The sequence below is a fragment of the Phasianus colchicus genome, chromosome 4, assembly GCF_987193195.1.
Source record: "Phasianus colchicus chromosome 4, bPhaCol1.hap1.1, whole genome shotgun sequence".
Classification (NCBI taxonomy): domain Eukaryota; kingdom Metazoa; phylum Chordata; class Aves; order Galliformes; family Phasianidae; genus Phasianus; species Phasianus colchicus.
The window spans coordinates 36,356,592-36,376,626 of record NC_143439.1 but is presented as its reverse complement, the minus strand read 5'-3'; the positions used below and the strand labels follow the sequence as shown (position 1 = coordinate 36,376,626).

Genomic DNA, 20,035 nt, shown 5'->3' with positions numbered 1-20,035 from the left:
ATACGTGCTGAAGCCCTAAAATTTTCTTTGTCTAAACTGGACCTTCAGGCTGGAAAAAGTATTCCTGAGAAAACTACTTGACTTAAACCTTATAATTGAAAACTCACAGGATCAAAAACAAATTTGTAAAGCTCAAATTCTAGTTGATTGCTGTTTCCACAAGTAAAATTGAAGAGCTTTTTGGATTCATGACAGGCGTGAATTCCAAAACTTCTGGGGACATTCCAGGCTCTGTCAGACACAACACTACTGATCCTTCAGAGTAAAATATGAAAAGAGGGAAAAAAAAATAAATATGTTTGTCAGAACAGAATGCTGCATAACCTGTAGAAGCTAGTTTAATTTAAGAGCAGTAGTCTATGCAAATTAACATAGCTTCCTTGCCAGTAAACTCCAAACAGAAATAGTTTGTGAAATTTCTCAGAGAATCTTCTTACTGATGAGAAGCAACAAATGTGACTGCAAAGTGATGGCTATCGTCTCCAGCACACACGTAACTGTCCTCCGCACAGGAGCCCAGTTGCCTTTTCTTCTTCCCTGTTCCTATAAATGAAGCATTCCTCAGGCACTCCATCCTCCTGCCTGCAGAGGCAATAAGCGTTCAACACAGTGCTCTGTTATTCTAAGTTTACGCTTTACAGCCAGCAGGAGACACTCAGAGTGCATAACCTTCCAACTGCACAAACATGTAACAATGCCACTTACAAGTCACATACCAAAATGGTGACTATGTTCAATTAAGAGAGGAAAAAAACTTCGTACAATTGTGTTCTTCCTCTCATATGCGCATCTAATTCTGTTGGTAGGAATAGACTTACCTGTTATTAATTTTTTTTCAAATGAATGTTTGTTGCAATTCAGAACACACTGTGCTGAAACATCCATAAAGCACAGATGGGAGAAAAGATGGCCCATACTTTTCAATGCCATTCACCTGAACACAACCATCATGCTTCACTCATGCAAACAACAGTCCTTTCAGTAAATTGAAATCCACACTCAAGACTGGCTTACCGAAAGGGTGAGCGAGCCACGTGAGGACCATACTGTATGCTCAATTATCTACAAGCAAGGTTAGGTTTTTCCCATTATTTCTAACTGCTCTAATAAGGAAATGGCATAGAGAAGAATGACATACATTCTATGACAATAAGACCACTGAAAATACAAACATTTTATATACTATTTCAAATTCATCATCAACCATGAGAGCAAAATAATTAAGAATTGTATTTATTGAATACTTGCAAGTGTATTAGTTGCTCAAATGACTTTGAAAGTATATAGCTTTTTAAACACATCTTTACCAACACAGAAAAATGGGCTCTACACAATGTGCATCATAATGGATTCTGCAGAGCACATGGGTTTGCTGAAATCCAGATAGTTCAAGTATGATAAGTCAGTTTTTCAACTCTTCCTAATTGCATTACCAGCTGCAAAAACCACCTGTAGGCATTTCACAGCTTACGGTCCACAAAACCCTTTATAACTATTATTTTTCTTCATTTTCAATTGAAAAGAAACAGAGTTCAAATTCTGTGCGCTAGCACATATTAGAAATGGAGGCAGATCTGCAGCTAAGGCTGCAACAAAACTGAAGGAATGAGAATTATTAATCAAATGGTTAGGAAAAAAGATCATGATTTTTAAGTTACTATTATATGACATGCTTTTTATCAATAGTCTGAGATAATAGACAGATTTGCACTCAGAACAAAGTTCTGTAACATGTGTTGAACATCACCTGCTAGCACTGTTAAAAAAGCACCCATGAGATAGGGAAGATATTTGGAAAAGAGGAACACTGTGTGCCTTGCAGTCATGAGTTCCAGGCAGAAAGCACCATAGTAGGAAATTCAGAAACACAAACAAACCCTTGAATATATTTTACCTCCATAAAAAGCTCCATTCTTTCAAATTAAGTGACTTTACAGAATTAAAGTGGTTATAAACCCCGTGTTGAAGATCATTTTTATTATGAGATCTTAAGAATAAGAAATTATTTTGGCAGCAGCAGTGAAGATAAAGGGCATAGGCAAGTCTTGGAAAAACTGTCTCAGTTAAAATTCTCCAGTACTTCCTACTGTAACACCATTTCTTCAGATCTTACAACTTTACCAAACTACAACTGTTCACATGGAAATTTTCCACAATGGACTTTTGCCACTTATGAGAGAGATTTTTCAGACAAAGTTTTCTAGCCCCTTCTGAGAAAGAGCACACTGCTCTTTACAGATTAACGAATCCTGCTGACCTTTCCACTAACTCTTCAGAGTTAATGGGCCATCACATACAACTTCTCGCCAACCCTGGGAAAATCCTCCTGGACTTGGCCAAGTGTAACTATTTGCACATACTGCTTATTTACGTATGCAGAAGAGATTTAGATTTCAGCAACTCACTGATCACTCTATCCAAACACTACACAGGAGACAGTGAAGCCACACGTGGTAAGCATGAATGACTAGAAGCAGACAAAGTGAAAGACAGAAACAGGAGCCAACATGACAGCAGAGCTGATATATGCCGTGTGGGTATAGAAACTGGGATAGAGAGTACTAAATCAAAAAAGGTTGGCTGGTAAGGTGAAGAGGTGGGAAAGCAACAGCAGGAGTTTCATCTAGGAGAAAATGCAGGGGGCAAGAAGCCAGGTCCACACATTCCCTTCAAGAACTAGAACAAAAATGAAAATTGCTATCTAATAGACAAATGGTGACACGTACAATCTACAGAACTGCAAGTAATACATCCTATTTCCCTGTGGACTCCAGAGAAGATAACTACATACTGCTCTGCTAAAATAAAACTTCTAATTCAAACTACAAAGGTCTGTTGGATTGGAAGTTATCCATCCTGATAAAGAACAACATCTGTTTTCTTTCTAACTTATTTAAAAAAAAAAAAAAAAGAATTTACAAGCAATAAAACAAAATTCAAGAAAATCAACAACTGAAAAAACTGAAAGTCTGTGTAATTTTAATTAGGTTTTTCTGTGTCTATATTTTATGAAAGAATTTGTGAAGACACAATCAAATACAACAACATACATGACATTCATGTTTGCTTTTTTTTTCTAGCAAACAATGCTCTGAAAGCTAGTAACAGTTGCACAGAAAAAGGAAATGCTGTCTGCAGACATCAGCTGCAGAACTTAGAAGTTCTGCAAGGAAGGAGGCAGCCAGTTGAAGGATAAGAAAGGACAGCCCTACAGATGATGCAGTTAAATGCTGCATTTAAGAACTGGTTGTATCCCTGCTATTGATGCAATCCATTGGGAATGCCAGAAAAAAATGTGTAACTGTCCTGAGACTACAGGACACTGTCAATCTGCAGAAGTATTCTGCAAATGAACTAGGGCTGTGTTTGGAATATGAAGGGCTATCAAAGATGGTAATGCAAGAAAATCAATCGACTAGGTTAATGTTTCCAAATGAGTACCAAGAAGTGTGGTTACATTTGTCTTCTTCCTATGGCTCAGTTCAACCAAGCAGAAAATGTCCTTCTCATCTCAGGCTGTTTTGAAATTAAATTAAATTGTGTAGTGGAAATGCTAAGACATGGCCTGAACCAAATACCAAGCCCCTGGTGGGAGGGCAAGGCCAGACCAGGGGAGCTCATGTGCAAGTAATGCATCTGAGTAACAGGAAGGGATGGAACCAGGATCCACCCCTTCCCAGACCTCATTTAAGGGTTGGCAGTGAAGGCAAGGGTATCTTGCTGGAGATCCCTGTCTACCTGAGGCCTTCCAAGGGTAAGCAGATTCTTTCCTTTGGTTCTCTATCTACAGCTGTTGCATTTGGGCAAATCCTCACCTGCTGCAGCCCAGGACTTTGTTAATATGCTGTCATTGCTACACTTTGTATCATGTTACAGCATTACAAACTTAAAGAACAAAATGGAAAAAATGATAGTTTGAAAGTAACTTTCCTTGTAATAATATGAACCCTAGAATATCTTGATACAGCTCATGACTATACTCTTTTAATGTATCTGCCTATAATTCCAGCAACTGACAGTGATGACATAAAGTAGGGACTGATGGGACAACACCAAGAACCTAGTAGTTTACATTATATAGATATCTCTCTTGTATCTTTCCAAAGATTTTTACCCCTTAAAGTTGCATCCTGACTGAAGTGCAACTCATAGCCTTCCTGTGGCTCTCTCTCAAGTCTCTAACTCCTTCAGTCAGAGATGAGGCACCCTCCATCCCACTCAAAGAAGTCAGTAACATTTAGGAGACAAAATCACATGGGACTGATACTTCATTAGATTTTACCTCATTTTGTGGAACAATAGCAAAAGGCTGGATGACAGCTGCCAGTGGAATGCGAGCCTGTTTGGCCATATCTGAAGACGACGGGAAGCAGTAGGTAGTACATCGGATATAACGAGGGCTGGCATGACCTAGGACACCCAACAAAGCAGGCACATTGAGAGAGAAAAGGAGTCTGTCTGTTCCAAAAACATACCAAGATTAAAAACAAAGCAACAAGCGAGATTCCTAAATTAAATGTATGCTTTCCTTCCTTCCATGCAAGCTTCTGCCCATCTCACCTCTTTACATCAGCCTATTGCCTCCCCCTGTAGGCAAATTTTTGCTGGCTGAGTTTAATGCAGGTATTTAAATGTATCAAGAAAAAAAAAAGGTTATTTGCAATAAGAATTTTAATAGAGATTAGCTTGACAGTATCTGTATCTGAGAGGTTAAAAGGAAATAATAAAGACAAAAGTCTCAGTGGTAAAATCAACACAGTATATAACAAAATGCAGCAAACACATCCACTGTGAAGACTACTCTAATTAGCTACTTCCAATTCAGAAGATAGTATATAAACATTAACAACACCTTGCTTGTTTATTTTACAAAATGTTGTGTGCTAAATTCACTCCACCATTTCTTGTAGCATACTTAGTTCCCTCACTGAGAAACTGTCTATTGGAAGAGTACATGAGCTCTGCAAGTCAAAGGGAGTTCAGAAATTGGCTTCCTTATGTTCCTTTTTCAACCACTGGGCAGTAGGTCTTGCTTAATCTCTTAAAAGGCATTTCTTTGTTCATAAGAACTGCATTATCCCATTCTCAGATAATATCCAAAAAAACCCAATGTATGTTTTGTATAGTTATCCAAACACTGATAAATAGATGCTGGACTAACTTATACCATCAGTTTAGTCTGTATGAAAGTATCAAGTCTGCTGCCAGGAGCAACACGTGCAGTATGGCATTTACAGGCTCTAGGCAGAAGCAAACAAGATACACTAACCAAATGAAAACATTAAGCCAACTAGGCAGCTCATGCTCTGTCCCTGTAACCTGAACAAAACATTCCAAAATCTGTATCTTAACATACAACAATGCCAGGCTTGTTGCTTCTTATTAATATCTGTCTGTTAAGATTTCAGAATAATTTGAAGATGCTTTTCAACTTGAAAACCTTGAAAATGTTCAAACTAAAAAGAAATTTGTGTCAATTATTCTTATTATATACAGTTACCTTGATCTTGGATTAAGCAGTCTGTGGTGACAAGAGGAGGAACCTGTCCTCTTGTGTTTGTAGCATACATCTGCCCTCCTCTAGAAGCTTTATCATTTTCAATTACTTGAATCTGATGAATAAGAAGCAAGAACAGTATGAGAAAGGTTAGCCACACATTCAGTTACATTCCTAAACCATTACCATTAACATCTTCACCACCAATCTATTGACATTTTTTTACACAGGTGTCCAATTAACTTATCACATACAAAACTCTAGTGCAGTCAAGAACTAGACAGAAAGAGAAAGTTGCCTGTTGGAACTCTGCAAAGGAAATGTTACACATAGGGGTTGACCAGACCAATGTGTAGTGAACAAGTGAATTGTTTAGAGTACATTTGACTGCAAGGACAGACATTTTCAAGACAGTCTAGCCAGCAAACCAAGGAAAGTGATTATGTAAAATACACCCTTGCTACTGCATCAGGTCTTCCATACTCTGAAATCAAACTGAATGCCAACAGGTTGCATCACCTGACTCACATGCCACACATGCCAGGTTATCTTTTCTATTACCACAATTGTGCTAGCTGCTGCTCTTCATAAATCAATGTGTAGGCGATTTATCAGACTGCAACAGTGAGAAGAGCTGGCCCTTAGCTCCTCCGCTAGACTCCATCCACAGGATGGTTAAGACTTAAATGATAACCTAGGTAGTGCACCACCTTCCTTGCTGAGCTATTTTCAGTACTGTAACTTAGAAAGCAGTAATTTCAATCCTCAAGAAATTCTTGCTGGCCACTAAGTAGTATTTCAGTACTGGAGCTCAGTGTTCTCAATCCCTGAGCCAGCCCCATGTTGTGAGCTTCCTCCCAGGATAAAATAAAGAAAAGCAATCACAGAGAACTTCTTGTGAGGCAGTTCTGATCACGTACAGATTTATTCTGGTTGATGCCTAGTTTACAGCAAGCTATGATGTATTTTCATTACATACGCATGAAGCTGGCTTTAGTACTGAACAAATTCCCTTTATATATATTTTCTAATACTGTCACTTCTGCACAGTCCTTCATGCTGTTTGATACTTATCAGAATAAAATATATAAAGCTGTACATTGGTCCACAAACTGGATCACTAAGATACCACTGTTACTCTTTTTGCTCAAAGGAGATATCTGTTCAGCAACACATTTTAGAGTGTAGCTTAACAGCTATGAGAAAAAATAAAAAGGGAAAGGAGACTGGGAATTTCTGAAACTGCCTTTGCCACTGCTGCTGGTATCCCATGCAATTGTATCTTTACACTGCACATCTTTTTCTAATAATAGCTGGGATATTTCAGAAGCCTCAGCTGGGTAGCAAACAGAGAAGAAAAACAAAACTGGTCAGTGCAGAGTCTACTGATCATTGTCCAAGAGGTATTTCCTAATACACTGGAAATAATCTGGGGCCTGTAAAATTTTCTCTCTATTAAGTTTTTGTATAGCTATTTAAATATACAATACATTCCTCAGAGCTTGTTCTATCTTCTGCTTGATTACTTTTCCCTGCCTGCTTGGCTGGTCTACTTTTACTGACTCTTGCATTAACAGGGAAAAAGGCTTTGTTCTAAAAACACCCACTGGCAGAAGGAAGCAAACCATTTTCAAGACTCAGCTCTGCAAAGGATCATGGCACTGTGTTATTCTGCAGTTAACTGACCTAAATATATCATCATTCTTGGAAATAATATCATGGTTCTTGGAAACCAGATGCTGATTTTCATAGATGCTCTCAGAGCACATACCAACTTCCAACATATATGAAACAACATACATCAACAATGGTTACAGATAAGAAGTAAATTTATCTGGCAACACTATTGTAATTGTATAATGTAAATATAACAGGAGAATTACACATGGTCATACTTAATCTTCTGAATCAGCTTTTTTCCCCTCTACAGACATTGACCCAGATGGTGTTGCTTTTAAACATGTCATTTTGATCCTCTCTGCACTGCTAAAACAAACCTTTTAACCTATTTTAGCATCACTGTCATAGTAAAGTTTATTCTATGTGTATAATTGAAACAAGACATCAGTCCATGCTCTCATGCCAAACCTCCCTCTCTCTAAACCACTTTTTTTTTTTTTAATATATTAGACATGATGATTTTATCCCTCTTATATAAAATTACCATACAGAAACACCATTATTGCCATTGCCTACATTTGCTAATTACGACACTTGGTTTCTTGGTGTGCGCGTGCATTGTTTTTCTGTCTGTTTGTATTAAAACACACAGTGATCTTCAATTGCATCTAACTTGAAAATTGCATTTAATGGAGGCAAATGCAGTTGTTAACATGTTAACTCTTAAGATATTTTCAGTTTTCCAGTAAAAGCATCATTGGATAAAATAAAGGAATATGCTTCTATTAGAAGGAAGCATGGCTGCACCCTGCTAGACAGGGCTTTCCCTCATCACAGTAAAACACAAATCCTTTCCCATACAGCTGTACTGCTTCAGCAAAGGAGTGGAAGATTCTTTCACTCAGAAGAGCTTAGTAGAAAGTTCTGGCCTATAGTTGCAAGACAGTCTGCTTCAAGAGCCCTAACTCTCCAAAGACTTTTCAAAGTGTCCAAATGATCACCAGAACCTGTAGAACTGTGTGAATCACTGTGTGCTCTCATCAGGAGTTCAGTACATTCCCCCTCCCCCCCCCGGCACCCCCCCAAATCTGATCAACTGTTACCAATAAAAAACAATTTAATTACATCCTGAACCTGACAAGTTACTTCTTTGGGTAATACTTAGACTACTTTCTTAGATGGACAAACTATACCTTGTTTTATTTTTCCTCTATCATTACACTAAAAAGAAGAGGTAAAGTCCCACCAGAGCATATTCAGGCATGTTTCAACAACTGAACCTTTTGAACTGTGTGAATCCGAAGCATTAATTATCCCTGAGCTACTGAAATTCTTACAAGGCTGTAACAGCTGGAAGGCAAACGCTTAGGCAAATTGTTCTAGTTAGAATGTCAGCACTGACTTTACTTTGTCATCAATGCAGCAGAAATTCATAAAAAATTAGTGGCCTGTTACTCACTGGGCTTGGAATTGAGTCAGGATCAAGCTTCTTCTGTGGCGGACCAGAGAGCTGTGCTGGACCTCCAGGAAAAGCACCAGGATAAGACAGTTGAGATCCTGCCATCTGAGGGCCATAGTTTGCTGCAGAGTTACAAATGAATTGATTTAAAGTACTTAAGTTCTGTTATCCATTTTTAACATCAACTTTTGTCATACAAATCATTTTTACTTCAGCTAAATGCAGCTCCTCCTTACTTTCTGTTTTCAGCAAGTATCAGAAATAGATTCTGGCTCACACCATCTGTTTTGAAAGCAAGCATAAAACTAGTTTAGAGTGACAACTCTAGCTTCAGACATTTTCTAGTACATGTCATATAGGACTAGCTTCAACGGGTTATTACATCTACTACCTAGAGAGCAGGCTGTTGCTTTAGTGAGCATTTCTCTGTTACTGTCAGTCAACGAAAACTAGTCTAGTAAGTTTTACAATTATAAAAAACAGCTGTTTTACTTACAAGTGTCAGGTAAAATAAAGCATGCTCTTTCACAAATTCAGCATATCCAATTTGAACTCTTTATCCCTATAGTAAAGAGGAGTATATAAAAAGGAGTATGATTCCTTCCTGTTGTATATTCTGCCTTTACCAACTACTAACCAAATCATTCTGCTCCTTTTTCTTGTTCTTAACAGTGTTGAATTGTTGAGCAGACGTACAGCCTGCCTTGAATGCTCCAACCACCGAATCACAGAATTGTTTGAGTTGGAAGGGACCTCAAGCATCATGAATCTCCAACCCCCCTGCCACATGCAGGGCCTCCAACCTCCCCATTTAATACTAGACCAGGCTGCCCAGGGCCCCATCCAATCTGGCGTTGAACAATGCTAGGGACAGGGCAACCACAACCTCTTTGGGCAGGCTGTTCCAGCACCTCACCACTCTCTCTGTGAAGAACTTCCCTGATATCCAGCCTAAATCTTCCTTTCCTCAACTTAAAACCATTTCCCCTTGTCCTGCCATTGTCTACCCTTTCAAAGAGTTGGCTCCCTTCCTGTTTATAGGCTCCCTTTAGGTACTGGAAGGCTGTAATGAGGACACCCTGCAGTCTTCTCTTCTCCAGGCTGAACAAGCCCAGCTTTCCTCATCCTGTCTTCGTAGGGGAAGTGCTCAGCCCTCTGATCATCTTCGTGGCTCTCCTCTGGACCCTCTCCAACAGCTCTCTGTCTTTCTTGTATTGGGGGCCCCAGACCCACACAATAATTATTCAGATGGGTCCTCACAAGAGCAGAGTAGAGAGAGAGGCAATCACCTCCCTGTCCCTGCTGGCCACCCCTCTTTTGATGGAAGAGATTGATCTGATTATCAGTAACAACCTTCTATTCTACAAAACAGAGATTAAATTTTCATTTTTTTAAGTCACCAGAACATCAAACTTGAGAGGTAAGAGTTGCAACAGTGATTCTCTGTGCACTTTTTGTTTTCAATTAGATACCAAACATCCTTCTCTACCTTGCTGAGGATGATATCCAGGCCCTGGAGTCTGTCCTGGAAGTTGCTGCAAGTTAGGATTTGGAAGTCCAGATCCAGGGATCCCATCCTGTCTGGCTATACTAGGCAACGATGACTGAGCACAAAGGCCACTGAAATTATTTGCTGGTGGAGGAATCTGTGGTCCAGGTTGTAAAGTCATTTGGTGCTGTGTCAGTGGCAGTTGCTGTGGATGTCCAGATGTATGAGAGCTCTGGATAGCACCAGGACCTGAGCAAGAAATTATATATCTCAAATGAGTCAAAAAAATTATAGGCTACTAGCTTGGTGTGGCAGATGTACTGAGTAAAAAACACAACATTTGCAACATATAGCAAATACTGTATCTCATACTGATAGTGCTTGATCAGGTAGATTCTGAATGCCTGTTTCCAAAACAAATCAGATTTCACAGCTTAAGTCTGAACTGATTCAGATGTTCAACTTTATTTCCTTTGACTCTATTATCAATAAAACTGCAGCTGTGGTGGATGGGGAAAAGAATAGGGAGGCCATTTCAACAATTCTTGATTAGAATATATATAAATTACTATTTGCCTTTGATATTATAATTAATTTTATGATATGAAATGTTCCCTTTTGGCTTAATAATCAATTTTTCTTGCATTACTTTTTGGTTAGTATGTTGTTCCCATTTCACCATGTCAAACTCAATGGAAGTTTAACTGACACATTTAATCTGGTTTACAACCATTCTCTAGAATCGATGCTAAAAAATGAAATGTGGAAATTACTTAACACACATTGGTGAGGAAAGCTGTTGTTAACAAGATCTAGATTCCAATTAAAATTAAGAGATCCTGCAAGTGGTTTCTTTCTAAGACTTAAAATCTGTAAATGTTATTTTATGAAGCCTACATTTTTAGTCAAACATCTCCCAAAGAACAACAGCAAAACAGCAAAATGACTAATGTTAATAAACAAATACTGAAATGCACCTTAGAATCATAAAATTGTTTGGGTTGGAAAGGATCCTTAAGACCTAGTTCCAACCCTCCTGCTACAGGCAGGGACACCTCTAGACCAGGTTGCTCAAAGCCCCATCCAGACCGGCCTTGAGTGCTTCCAGGGAGGGGGAAACCCCAGTCTCACTGGGCAACCCGTTCCAGTGTCTCACTGCCCTCACAGTAAATAATTTCTTCCTGATATCTAGTCTAAATCTATCCTCTTCCAGTTTAAAATCATTCCCCCTTGTTCTGCTGCTACACACCCTTATAAAAAGATCCTCCCCAGCTGTCCTGCAGGCCCCCTTCATGTACTGGGATCTTCTATCAGACTTGTTTACTGGAAACAAATTTCACAGAAAACAAGTTCTGATTCTCAGCTGGTAGAAATAAACACTGCTCCAGAAGTCTTAACAGCTATCCACTTCAGTGCTCTTCCAAGTTACAGAACTTAGGCTTACAGCTAAGCAAAAACCATAACAATAAAACCAAACACGGGGGCATAGTTGTAAAGAAGCAATGTCTTCAGTGGTCTGAAAGGTATCTCAACTCTCCTCCATGTAAGATAAGCAAGAACATTACATTTCACATAATCATTGCTGGAGGCAATATAACGAAGGCAGGAAAGAAAAGCAATTCTTTTTTCTCTAAATAATTTCAGTTGCTGTATATGAAGTGCTGCTGTAATTTTGGCCAGGAAATATTCAGAAAAAGCAGGTCTAGACACACAGAAAGTTACAAATGGAAGTGATTTACATGGAAGAATCACATCTTACCTCAATTTAGTTCTAACCCTGGATTAAATACAAACAAGTTCAGATGAAAAATGTACAAGTTTTGGACCAAAGAATTATTAGATTGTTTTGAAATAATATAAATATAAATATAACATCTATAAAAAGATCAGAAAAATGAAACTGTAAATTTTTAATCATGTCTTGGCTGTTATTGACAAAAACAAATAATGAGAAATGACTGATAAGGTAGCCAATATGTATGGAAGGCTTTAATTCAAAACTAACCCCACAACACTGATGTAAGAAATAGGATAAGATTAAAAACAATTACTTCAGTAAATGAAAGTGGGAAAGATTTTATTATCTGCTTATATAGAAGTTCAGTACATATCTAATTACCACAGTCTTACAAGCTTTAAATGAGAAAAGAGTCAAACAGATAAAATTGATTACCATAGCTATTTATCTGCATGCTGTTCAGCTGGTTGGCAAGTTGTGTTGTACATGAAGTAGATACAGTATTTGGGGAGGCTGGCTGTGACTGATGACTGCCAGGAGGATAGGAAGGTCCTGTATTGTTCGGAGGTAGAGGGCTTTGAAACCTAAATTGAAAAATGAATGCAGTTATGCAAGAAATTTCACCAACCAGTCATAATTCCAGAAAGTCTGATACCTTCTCAAGTGTCATGCTGAAACAGTTAATTAGGATGATCAAACTCTCCAGAGTTCTCTCATCTTCTGCTCAGAAAAAGCATATTGTTGTTAAAAGCACAAAGAGAGAATGTCCCTCTTTTTTTTTTTTTAAAGCAACAAACACAATAAAAAAGAATATGTTTATTTGTTTAGTTACTAGAAACAAAGAACATATTCCATGGAGGAGAGAATAACTATATGAAAACTTGAGAAGTAAGGAACTTAAGTTTCTGAACACTCTCTCTTCATCCCCTTTATATACTTAGAAAGGAAACTTCCATACTGGGGATGAATGAAGTCTATTCAGAGAATACATATTCAGCATTTCTGCAAAGAGAGAGCAATTAACAGAGAAACTGTTAAGGAGTTCCCTGCTGTAGAGAGAAAAGGAAGATGCAGGTGGGAAAACCTGCTGCACAGTTATCAGACATGGGAAAATATGAAGTACTGAAGAAAAGGAGGAGGCAATACATGTGATGCTGTTTTATTCTGGACAAATGAGATTTCAGGCTCTCTCTCAAGGATCTACACTGTTTTACCTACAAACATTTCTAAAACAGAGGAGGGTCCTAGGTATATCAAAAGAAAACTTCCATGTGGATATTTCCTTTGCCAGAAGAACAACACTCAGCAATCTGTGAATTAAACAAGATCTGGTTAAAAGAAGAAAAATTAAAAGCTTCAGGACAATGACTGGAAGGAAAATAGGAAAGAATCAGCATTTTTCTGGGCTGGTCGTGTTAACTTGATTCTCTCTTCCTTGTTTTCAGGTCTTCAGAACAACACACTTCTCCCTATTCATTAGTGCATTGTCTTTTACAATGGATCACCATCTCTGTAGGTCCTTTTCACACAGTGATAATTCACAGACAACAAGCTTTCATATTTATATGCCTCATGAAACACAAGTGCCTTTACTTAAACACAAGTACCTACATGCCACAACTAAAAAAATACAGAAGTAGAGCAGGAGTTCAAACAATTAGTTTACCCACTTAGAACCTTCTGAAAGACATATATTTTGTAATTAAGCTTGTCCACTCACTCCTTTCAACCCCTCATACCACAATTTTTCCAAGATATATTTTTATAGTCCCCACTGTCCCTAGCATTCTCCCTTTACCCACTCCTGTCTTCTACACTTCTTCCTGTAAGCTCTGGAGATAGGAAAACAACACTTAAAGCGTTGTCATTGTTAATCTCAAGCCTGAGCAAAAAAGCAACAGTCATTCACCTGAAAGCCAAACCTGCATTATAAAATGTCTTTAAAATACCCTACAGAACTTCAGCTGAGCTTCCACAACTATGAAGTAAAGATACCCTAAAAAGGGGGGGAAAAACCTACAGCTATACAGACATGATTACAGTGAGAGCAGGGTTGGTCTCTTCTCACTGGTGACAGGACGAGGGGAAATGGCCTCAAGTTGCACGAGGGGAGGTTTATGTTGGGTATCAGGAAAATCTTCTTTACAGGAAGAGTTGTTAAGCACTGGAATAGGCTCCCCATGGAGGCGGTTGAGTCACCATTCCTGGATGTGTTTAAAAACCATTTGGATGTGGTGCTCAGGGACATGATGTAGTGGAGGATTGTTAGAGTTAGGTAGTATGGTTAGGTTGCAGTTGGACTTGATGATTTTGAGGGTCTTTTCTAATCTGAGCAATTCTACGATTCTATGTACCAGACTCTGGCCCAAACTCACTGACAACTATTAATTTTTTACAAACTTTTTGGTACCTCACAAGAATTAAGACTCCAAAAAATGACTAAAAAAGCAACTTATATATATATATATATTAAAAAAATCGTAACACCTTACTGCTGCTTATAGACAATAAATTTAAAGTTGAAGGAGGAAAAATAATTAAAAATAAAAAGCAACTCATTATAAAGACATGACTTGCTCTAAAAACTGAATTAATGGGATTATGGGTTACAATCTATGATCAGGCATCTTAACATCACAGGAAACTGAACTATGAGATCCAGTTCAGAAGCAGAATGATTAAGAACTGCCAAATATAAAAGAGGTGCCATACCTAAATGGCAGTGAAGCAGCCAAAGAGAGGAAACAGAGGTCAAATAAATCTCATGTACTAATTCTTGAAAGTCACCTATGTGGCTGTTGTCCTGCTGCACTGGGCCCACTTTGGAAGTTGTTCTGGCTGACCTGATGTGTAGCAGGTGGTAGGGGCCCAAGAGGAGCCGAAGATCCAAGAGGCACAGTTGATTTCGACAAACCTGCCAAACAAGAAGTACTTTTATGGAAGAATCCTGTAAAAAATGCACAAGATCATCAAGAAATACAAGTGTACAGCCCTGATCTGGCAATGAGAATATCAGCTATAGGCGGCCCTGCATGTGCAGTGTGATCAGACAAGATAACCTTACAAGGCTCTTTCCAAAATCAGCCATCTTCTAATTCTGTAAGAATGGGCAGATTTTTGATCAGCTACAGAAGCAGACATGAAAAAGGACAGTAAAAAGCAACTATATAGCAGTTGCTAACTTTTCAGAAAAAGAACACAAGGGGGACAGTAAGAAAGAAACAAAGATAGAGGAACAGATCCTTTGATTCACTTTGGGTTACTGGAAATTCCCTATTACCCTGTTACCTTTGCAGAAAAAGCAAGAGGCCCCTTTGCTTTGAGAGATTTTTGCCAATAAAATAACTTCAACAGCCTTTAAAAAATGCCTTCATGTGCAGATCCAGTAAAACTATGCTAAAAAGATAACTCTTTATAATTCAGAACTTGAACATCAACTTATTACAACTTATGTTATTGTCAGAAGTAATTCTGACTATATTCAGCATTGGGCTAAAGTAACAACTCCTGTTGATTTTAATAAGAATTTTTAGAGAAACTGGATAAAGCTTCTTCTGTAATTTAATGATACCACAAAAATCAAGCAGACCACGCTATTTAATATAGTGGATATTTAGTTCTGTTAGTACTGTATTCCAACGCTTACGTTGAGTTTAATGTAAGTAATCACCATATGTCTGGTATTAAAAAATTATTCAGTCTTTTTTATTGTTTTAATTGTAATTTTCTTCTGCGATACCGTATTGAGATGGTCCACCTCCTTCCTCCCTATTTAGCCTATGTATACTATTAATAGACTTACAGAAGGAAGAGCAAATCTTACTTTTTAGATATTTTTCACATTCCCAGTTCACTAGTTTACTTCTTGAAACATTTGAAGTATATCACATAACAAGAGAAAATTAATGCTGCGTGAAGGACAGATGACAATAGGTTTACCTTTTGGCCATCAGCATCATCTGAAGCACAATTACACAAGTAGAGATAAAAAGAACCCATTTACTTGTAAAAGCTACCCAAGTTTCCCCTCCTGGTAGAAAGTAATTGTCCCCTAAGTGGTTAGAAAGCAGATGGGCTTCACTTACCATACATTATCCAAACATATTGCAAAGCATACAAGACTAAGTAGGAAAATATCAACTTGTATTCATAGGCAAGTTTGTGCTCAAGAACTTGGTTGGGCACAGGTCCTACTGCGAAGAATACAACACATTTCCGAGAGCCTGCTTGCCATTAACACGTATCAGTTCAGAATTATTGTTCTATTCCCAGAAATCACTTCTTTTTATTTTTCTGTACTAGGAGTTAGTCACAGCACTGCACTAAGCACTGCTACATACTGCTTCCAGGACAAGAGTTCACATGCAAGAGTCAGAATTCCACTACCAGGCACCTTACATTAACATCTGAACAACAACGCAGGCAAATCTAGTGCAAGAGCCTGTTGCACTAGCAGTGTAAAACTGAACATTGTGTGCTGACATAAGTAAGATGAAGAGACGCAAAACACCACAAAAATGTACAGTCTGAAGACACATTCTAAGACAATTACGTACCTGGTTGAGGTGCTGCTGCATGTGAGGAGTTCGGGTCTCCATAATGCCCATAATGAAGTGAAGAATTAGGTGGTCCAAAACCTGCAGAAAAGCCTCCCATTCTTGGCTGGGATTGGGAATATGGAGGAGCTGTAACATAACCTTGTTGACTCATGATGGCAATATTCTCATTCCAAGTTTGGAGTTCTCTTCAGGAATCTGCAAAAGAAAAAGTGGCACCTGCTATTACTCTTCATTCTTTGGAATATTTTAAAAGGCTGAGAATTACATTCCAAAAAAGACAGAAGACATGTTAGAAGGTAAAAACTGACCTGGCAGGGTAAACAATCCTCTTGTTTGACAGGTTGCTTAGTTTCCTCAACAACATGAATTTAAACAAATCACTGAAATTATCTGAACAAGATTAACCTCTCCCTGGCCCATGGAGAGAAAACCTCTAAAGATGTGTATGTGGAAGAAAAGTAAAAAGAAAACTCTAAAACTATTCCCTTTAACAGGAAATCTAAACTTCTAATTGTATTATAATTGTATATATTGTAATATTAAAAAATTTTATTAATATTAAAAAATATTAAAAAATATATATTGTAATATATAATTGTAATATAATTGTATTATTCTAATTGTGAAAGAAAAGACAGCAAGTCTAATACTCTAAATACTAACTATTCCAAAGAACAGATTGGAACATCAAGAAAAGCAGAGTGACTGGAGTACCAAATTCCTCTAGTCAAACTGTCTCCTATCCTAGCAGACCTGTTTTAGATGACAAAGTATTCCACAGTGAAAGTGTTATGGCCTCAACTGTAGCATATGTTGTCCTTGCTGCTTGCATACACCTTTTCCCAAAGTTTTCATATCTTGATTTTGTTGTTTTCAGAGAAAGGGAGAACAAATAATTGAATAACATATTTTCCCACCATGAGATTTGTTCTAAAAGATGCTTTAAGAAAGCTTTCAAAAACTGGGAAATCTGATAAATGCTAAACCAGATGATTCTATTTCACATGATCAGTTTTCAAATACAGAGCATTTTCCACCAAAGGTTTTGAAAAATTACTGAGGTTACATATATACATTGAAGCCTTGACTGCTAACTTTCACTTTTCCAGATAAAAAAATTTACTTTGATTTCATGTTGAATTAAAAAAACAACAGCAACAACAAAAAACAAAACAAAAAACCAACCAAACCACAAAACAACAGAATTCCATTGATTTTATTTATGCCCAATTTAAAACTGTTTTGAGAAATGATTAGGATCTGACCCAGTGAACTACTTCTGTAAAAACCCAAGTACACGGGCCAGGCATCCTAAGAGAACTAGAGATCCATTAAATAAACTAGTATTTCAGATGTTAAACGTTCTTTTCAAAAAGCTTTCCCACCCATCTGTATTCCATGCTGAGTTGCAGAATGGGGTGGTCTCTGTGCACACAAACACCTTAAGGAGTTGTGTTTCAGAAGCATGTATGAAGGCACTTCAGAATTAGGTACACCTCCAAGACCACATATTCAAGCTGTACTATCACATGGCAGTAGACAGAAGCTATACTCATCAGAAAACCCATCTCTTGGATTCTCTTATTAACCACACTAGAGAAAAAAAAAGTGCTACTAATCTTACCCATCAGACAAGAAATCACTTTAAGCTGGGTACCCTCCTCACAACCTGGCCATTGTACTAAGCCACATTTGTCAGCATGGCATTAAATTGCTTTGGATGGGTAAGCCTGGGGGACTGCCTCCTATTTCTTAGTTAAGAAGGTAAGATAAGAATAGGAAGAAAAAAAAAAGAATATGTTTACACAGAGAGGTTTCTTGCTGTCAGCCATACTTTTTTTCCTTTCCCCACCCCTATCTGAAAAGACATGGCAGTGTGTTTTAGTTACTCCAAAAGACAGTAAATCAGTACTAAATTACCTACACAGTGGTATAAACACACATATATTTTAAATCTATAAAGAGATTTTCGCATTGAGCAACAGCCAACACCTTCAGCTATGACAGCATCCAGGGGAAACGACTTCCTCCACTGCTTACTCACTCACACAAAATCTTGCCACGTCGAACTTCCCAGACAGCATAAACATATGCAGGCTGTGCTGACAAGAGGCAGCAACCAAACACAAAAAAAACCTTATAGAGCACAGTTCCAGATTCTACTTACAACCAAGCATATTTAATCGCTTCTAAAGATAGGGATATAGAGAAACTCAAGATGTAACTAGCTTCAACAACACCTATGATATCAGTAGGAACTGACTGCCTAAGTTTTATCAAATTCTAATAAGAGACATACAGATTCTGTCTGGAAATCACACAAGATCAGAGGATCTGCTAAACTGAAAGCTTTCCATGAGCTTATTCACTACAAGTATCAGTGCACAGGACAAAACTTCTTGCCTCTCTTAGCCCCAGTTTATTTCATTCCCCAAGGCCTACACACCACTAAAACAGACACTTCTCCACAACAAACAGCTACTGGAGGACTGGTTGTCATCTTTTTATCCAGAGGATCGCTCTATTTACGCAATGCTTTGCTGCACCAATACCACTGTGAAGATGTAACACTCCATTAAGTACACATAGAGGATAACAGAGTTAAGAATAAGCATCATGATCTCAGCTACCTGAAGGGGAACTATTAACTTTATATTATTTTCGAGAACCCTGCTTGGCAATGTAACATCTGGAAAGAGGTACTGCTCCTCCCCAGGGCACTCTCCAACATCACTGCTGCAAAGAACGTTCAGCAGGCATACCTATACACATACAGACGCATAAAAGGAGCACACTACATGCATTATAACATTTTTATAACATACAATCCGGAAAAAGAAAGCAGAAGGTGTCACTGACCCCACCTCCGTGCCCAAACGGCACACGGTTAGCACCTGTCTCCCCGTTACCTGAGGCCACACGTCGGTCAGCGCTGCACCAGGTGCTGCTCGGAGCCCCGCGTGAGACACGCCCGCCCGCCGTGCCCCCACACACGGGCGGATGCCCCCCACACACGGGCTGCCACCGGCTCCCCCGATCTCCAGCCCTCGCAGCGCGACCCCTAAGCACCCCGGCACCGCTACGAAGCATCCGCTGCTCCCCACGCGGGGCGCAACCACGATCTTCCCTTCCTCTGCCCCCAGCGAAAAGCAGCGGCCGCGAGCCGGGACGGCCGTTAGTGCCGTCACCTGGGCGCGGGGTGCAGCCCTCACCCGACAGAGCGCGCGCCACCCGCTCACCAGAGTGCCACGTCTGAGCCCGCCGCGCGCCACCGCCACGCGGCCCCCCCGCTCGGGAGCGCGCCCGGCAGCGCCTGCGCACTGCCCGCAGCGACGCCGTGCCCGTAGCGGCTGGGAGGAAAACGCCGGGAAAGGGCGCCCGCCTCACGTCTCATGACTTTTTTTTTTTTTTTGCCGCGTCTGCCGGCCTCAGGCGGGGCCTGGCTGCTAGCTGCGGGCTTTGAGGAAAATCGGGAAGGGGCCCTTCCGACCCAAAACCATTGTGTGGCCCCGTGAAGTCCTACAAGTGTGATATGTAGGTCGTTCCGAAAGTAATGCCTCTTGCTTATTTCCATGGAAACTACAGGAGACACAAAGACCACAGTAACACTATTTGATAGAGCAAATTTTCAGCTACAAAACACATTTTTTTTTCAACCTAGTCACCATCATTA

The 20,035-nt window shown here is 39.1% G+C and overlaps 1 protein-coding gene across 4 annotated transcripts in view; it reads right to left on the bottom strand.

Moving 5' to 3' along the window:
• SEC24D (SEC24 homolog D, COPII component) overlaps nucleotides 1-19,711 on the bottom strand; it is a 51,119-nt gene extending 31,408 nt beyond the window's left edge. The window contains exons 1-8 of one of the 4 annotated variants that reach the window (XM_031596906.2): nucleotides 19,602-19,711; nucleotides 16,360-16,557; nucleotides 14,591-14,717; nucleotides 12,239-12,387; nucleotides 10,066-10,314; nucleotides 8,577-8,698; nucleotides 5,501-5,612; nucleotides 4,283-4,410 (exon numbers count right to left, since the gene is read on the bottom strand). In XM_031596906.2, the coding sequence (XP_031452766.2) occupies nucleotides 4,283-4,410; nucleotides 5,501-5,612; nucleotides 8,577-8,698; nucleotides 10,066-10,314; nucleotides 12,239-12,387; nucleotides 14,591-14,717; nucleotides 16,360-16,513 (1,041 nt within the window). In that variant the 5' untranslated portion in view covers nucleotides 16,514-16,557; nucleotides 19,602-19,711. Of the gene's footprint in view, nucleotides 1-4,282; nucleotides 4,411-5,500; nucleotides 5,613-8,576; nucleotides 8,699-10,065; nucleotides 10,315-12,238; nucleotides 12,388-14,590; nucleotides 14,718-16,359; nucleotides 16,558-19,271 lie in introns of all 4 variants that reach the window. The other 3 variants (XM_090139206.1, XM_090139207.1, XM_031596907.2) reach the window with 3 other exon arrangements.
• Between the last annotated feature and the right edge of the window lie 324 nt (nucleotides 19,712-20,035).